General features: G+C 53.4%; 1 protein-coding gene across 1 annotated transcript; it reads left to right on the top strand.

The window, feature by feature from the left end:
• The first annotated feature begins 2,195 nt into the window (after nt 1-2,195).
• On the top strand, nt 2,196-2,498 carry LOC136503949 (uncharacterized). The gene has a single exon (XM_066498861.1). It carries the CDS (start codon nt 2,196-2,198, stop codon nt 2,496-2,498), a length of 303 nt encoding a protein of 100 aa, XP_066354958.1.
• The last annotated feature ends 2,328 nt before the right edge of the window (nt 2,499-4,826 follow it).

Genomic DNA, 4,826 nt, shown 5'->3' with positions numbered 1-4,826 from the left:
GGACTACGTCGTGGAATCATTCCATGCCCTTCTCGTGGGAGATTCAAAGACGATCTTTGACTCTAACTCCAGTAGGGGAAGCCATCACCCCTCCTGAGAATACTTCATGGCAGGCAGCCTTGAGGGACGCATCGAAAGCATCCACAAGGGAGTGGCTACTCCTATGGATGACCCTAACAACAAGGTCGAGAGAGATGTAGGGGCCCTGCCTCACCAGCGGGTGGAGCAGCTGAGGGCATGGCACAAGGAGATAGAGGATGCGTGACTCCAGCTAGAGTAGGAGCGTGTGGAGCTCGAGCACGAGATTGAACGCCGTTGAGACATGGTTGTGCATGCACCATCACATGCGATGTAAAATGGAGGATCATCGAGGACAACAGAGGCCTCCCGCACTTTGCCTAGGCAAGCCAAAACATAGCTGCCGTGGTAACCTTGCTCCGAGGGCTCCCAGAGCCCATGATACCCGAAGACTGTTGGGCCTATCGCAAGATCTGCACGATGCTCGAGCGCGCGGCGGTGCAGTAGGAGGAAAGCTCACTGTCTCGGTGATGTGAGCTTGATGCCAGTCAGCGTGTGTCTTTGAGATGACATGGCCAGGACATATCCATCCACTAGGCATCACATGACGGCGGTGGGCTTGCCATGGTCCCGGTGCATGAGCGTCTCGACCCCAACCGTGACGCACGTAACACCCTAGATGCTTGTAGGCGTGGACGGGGGGACAAGAGATAGGAGGCCGGTCGTGGCTACCATCCTTGTCATGGCAAATGCTATGATAGCAGAGAGGACTGGAGCTCGAGCCATGATCTGTCGAGGCCCCAGGCTTTCGGTTGTCACATCCTCAATGCGACTTTCTCGTCGTGGTATCGACCACCAACCAACATCTTGAAATACTCTGGAGAAATGAACCCCAGCCTATGGCTCGATGATCACCGGCTTGCTTGTCAAGCCAGCTGTGTGGATAGTGATTACTTCATTATCCGCAACCTCCCCTTATTCCTGGTCGATTCGGCATGAACATGGCTAGAGCACCTTTCGCCCCCAACTGGATTCAAAGCTAGGCAGATCTGAAGGAGATCTTTGTGGGAAATTTCCAGGGCACCTACACATGCCCTAGGAACCCTTGGGATCTAAAGAATTGCTGATAGAAGTCTGAGGAAAGTCTCCATGAGTACATCCGATGCTTCTCCAGGCAATGCAACAAGTTGCTCAATGTCACCGACGCCGACATCATCAAAGCCTTCCTATTCGAGACCACCTGTGAGTCCTTAAGCTTGGATGCAAGGGCCCTCAGACCACCAAGGAGCTCCTTGACATCGCAACTAGCCATGCCTTAGGCAAGGAGGCGATCGGAGCGATATTCAACTGCCCCAGGGGCAAAGTGAAGCGGGATGAGGACACTGGCGAGGGCACCTCCAACCGCCCGAACAAGAAGAAGAAGAAGCAGCGACATGGGGGCTCACTCGTGGCCACTGTTGAGCAAGAAGGTGGCTAGGCGCCCGCCGAGGGTGCTACCAACCACTTTGAGAAGCTACTCAAGGGGCCATGCCCGAACCACACCTTCCTTGTCAAGCACCTATACAAGGACTACGCCCTCATAAAGCATTTCTTGTCCGACAACTCCAAAAAGGGGGACCAGAGGAAGAAGCCTAAGCCAGCGGTGGACAATGCCGAGGGGAAGGATGGTGGCTTTCCAACACTAGATGGCTCCCTCATGATCTTCGGTAGGGTGGTGTCTTACGACTCCAGCGCCGCCGAAAGCTCGAGCATCGTGAGGTCTACACGGTCGAGCCAGCCATGCCATCTTTCCTCTGGTGGTCGGAGTCCACCATCACCTTTGACTGATTTGACCACCTAGAGAGTGTCCCATAGTCGAGAAGGTACCCGCAGTGGTTGACCTGATCGTCAGCACGAAAAGGCTCACCAAGGTGCTGATGGATGGAGGCAGCGACCTCAACATCATGTTCACCAAGACGCTTGATGACATGGGCATCGACCGATCGCATGTCCGATCGACCGGGGCACCTTTCCATGGCATCGTGCTAGAGAAACAAGTCATATCGCTCGGGCAAATCGACCTGCCCATCACCTTCGGGGATCCAGCCAACTATAGGATGGAGACCCTCACCTTCAAGGTGGTTGGGTTTCACGGAACCTACCACGCCATCTTGGGATGACCGTGCTACGAGAAGTTCATGGCCATCCCCAACTACACTTACCTGAAGCTCAAGATGCTAGGCTCATGTGGGGTCATCACCATCGCCACCTCCTTTCAGTGTGCTTACGAGTATGAAGTTGAGTGCTATGAGCACGCCTCGGCGATTATTGCCTCCGAGGAGCTCGTGGTCATCAAGGAGGCAACCGCCGAGGAAGCACCCGACTCCAAGTGGTCGGCCGAATCTTTTGAGTCTGTGGAGGGTGTCAAGGAGGTTCTCATAGACCCTAGCAGCTCCGAGAACAAAGTGGTGCGCATCGGCACCACACTTTCCTCCAAATAGGAAAGCGTGCTCATCGACTTCCTCTACGCCAATAGAGATATCTTTGTGTGGAAACCCTTGGACATGCCAGGCATTCCGACGGAAGTCATCGAGCACACCTTGAAGATCAGGCCAGGCTCTAAGCCGATAAAGTAGCGCCTACGTCGCTTCGATGAGGAGAAGCGTAGGGCCATCAGTGAGGAGATCATGAAACTTTTGGCGGTCAGATTCATCAAGGAAGTGTATCATCCCGAGTGGTTAGCCAATCCCGTCCTTGTACAAAAAAAGAATAGGAAATGGAGAATGTGTGTTGACTACATGAATCTCAACAAGGCGTGTCCAAAGGATCCATTTCCTTTGCCACATATAGATCAAGTGGTCGACTCGACCTCGAGGTGTGAAACCCTCTACTTCCTTGATGCATACTCTGGGTACCATCAAATCACGATGAAAGAATCCGACCAACTCGCGACTTCTTTCATCACCCCATTCGGATCGTTCTGCTATGTCACGATGCCATTCGGTCTAAAAAACATAGGGGCTACATACCAGCGTTGTATGCTCAAGTGTTTCAGAGACCTCATCTAGCGAACCATTGAGGCTTAGTAGATGACATCATGGTCAAGTCCAAACTGGCTGACCAGCTTTTAGTAGACCTAGATCAAACCTTCGCGAAACTCTAGGCAAACGACATCAAACTCAACCCTAAGAAATGCATTTTTGGGGTCCCAAGGGGTATGCTGCTTGGGTTCATTGTCTTCGAGCGTGGCATCAAAGCCAACCCAAAGAAGATCTCGGCCATCATGAGGATGGGCCCGATTCAAAATCTAAAGGGAGTGTAGCAAGTTACGGGGTGCCTCACTGCGCTTAGCCATTTTATCTCGTGCCTCGGCGAACGAGGCCTCCCCTATACCAGTTCCTAAAGAAAACCAACCGATTTGTGTGGATGCCTGAGGCTCAGGAGGCACTTGACAAGGTCAAGGAAATCCTGATGAAAGCCCTGATTCTGGTCCCACCGACCGATGGGGAACCACTCCTGCTTTGTGGCCACAACACAAGTGGTCAGCGCCGCCCTGGTGGTAGAACGGGAAGAAAAGGGACACACCGTCAAGGTGTAGCATCTAGTATACTTCACTAGCAAAGTCTTGTCTGATTCCAAGACTCGCTAGCCCTAAATCTAGAAGCTCTTGTATGTCGTCCTGATCTCCAGGAGGAAGTTGCGTCACTACTTTGAGTCGCACCCGGTGATGGTCGTGACATCCTTCCCTCTCAGCGAAGTTGTCCAAAACCAGGACACCACAGGAAGAATCACAAAGTGGGTACTCGAGATGATGGGTCAGGGCATTTCGTATGCCCCTCAAACGGACACCAAGTCCCAAGCACTGGCCAATTTCGTTGCAGAATGGACCGAGATTCAGATGCCGCCAGCAGTCGTCGGCCATGAGTACTGGGCGATGTACTTCGATGGATCACTGACAAAGAAAGGCACCGGCATGGGACTAGTCTTTGTTTCGCCCCTCGAGGTGCGCATGAGGTACATGGTTTGCATCCACTTCCCCACCTCCAACAATGTGGCCGAATATGAGGTGCTCATCAACGGCCTAAACATCGCCGTCGAGTTGGCCATCCGATGGCTTGATTTCATCGGCTCTAGGGGCACGTCCTCCCCCTGCTACCCTAGGGCATTCCACATTAAAGGCCCCACCTACGACAGAGATGGGTCCTTGTCCCTTCCTCCTAGCTCATCCCATTGGACGGGTGACCCAGAGCCGTCTCCTACTTCTTCATCTTCTTCTTCCTCCTCTTTCGAGCCTTACCACCGCCTTCCTCGATTCAGCTTCGCCCACTCCTTCGCCTGTCGCTTCAATTTCTTGTTGTCCTTCTTTTTCTTCCTCTTCTCACCTGCAACGCGGTTCACCACCCTCACAGCCACATGCTCTAGTACCGGCACGATGGAGACCCGAAAGCCCAACCCCACCGGTAGCTCGACAAAGCCCGTGTCCAGCCGCATCACAGGATCTCTAGGTATCAGGAACATGGCGTCGGACTCCTCCATCGCCTCCTTGATGTGCTGCGCACCTTGTTGGAGTGATATCATGACACCATGGGAAGCAAGGGAGGAGGAACGAAAGCTTCGCTGACGGCGGAAGAGCAAGGGCGGAGGAACAAGGATTTTGCTGGGGCACAAGAGCGAGGGGCAAACCGTCTGCCTAGGTTGACGTGCCTATCGTGCCTCATCACATCACCTCTCTAAGAATCATGCACATGCCACCCCTAGCTGCTCCTTGAAGGGCACGCCAGATAGCGATTCGCCCCCTCGATGGGCCAAAAACCACCATAGGTAAGAAG

The sequence above is a fragment of the Miscanthus floridulus genome, chromosome 14 (assembly GCF_019320115.1).
Source record: "Miscanthus floridulus cultivar M001 chromosome 14, ASM1932011v1, whole genome shotgun sequence".
NCBI lineage: Eukaryota > Viridiplantae > Streptophyta > Magnoliopsida > Poales > Poaceae > Miscanthus > Miscanthus floridulus.
Note: the sequence above shows the minus strand (reverse complement) of the source record. Positions and strands in the feature narration are given on the sequence as shown.

What these genes read in the sequence shown, in the direction of transcription:
- LOC136503949 (XM_066498861.1), top strand. Translation starts at nt 2,196, where the DNA reads ATGGCCATCCCCAACTACACTTACCTGAAGCTCAAGATGCTAGGCTCA.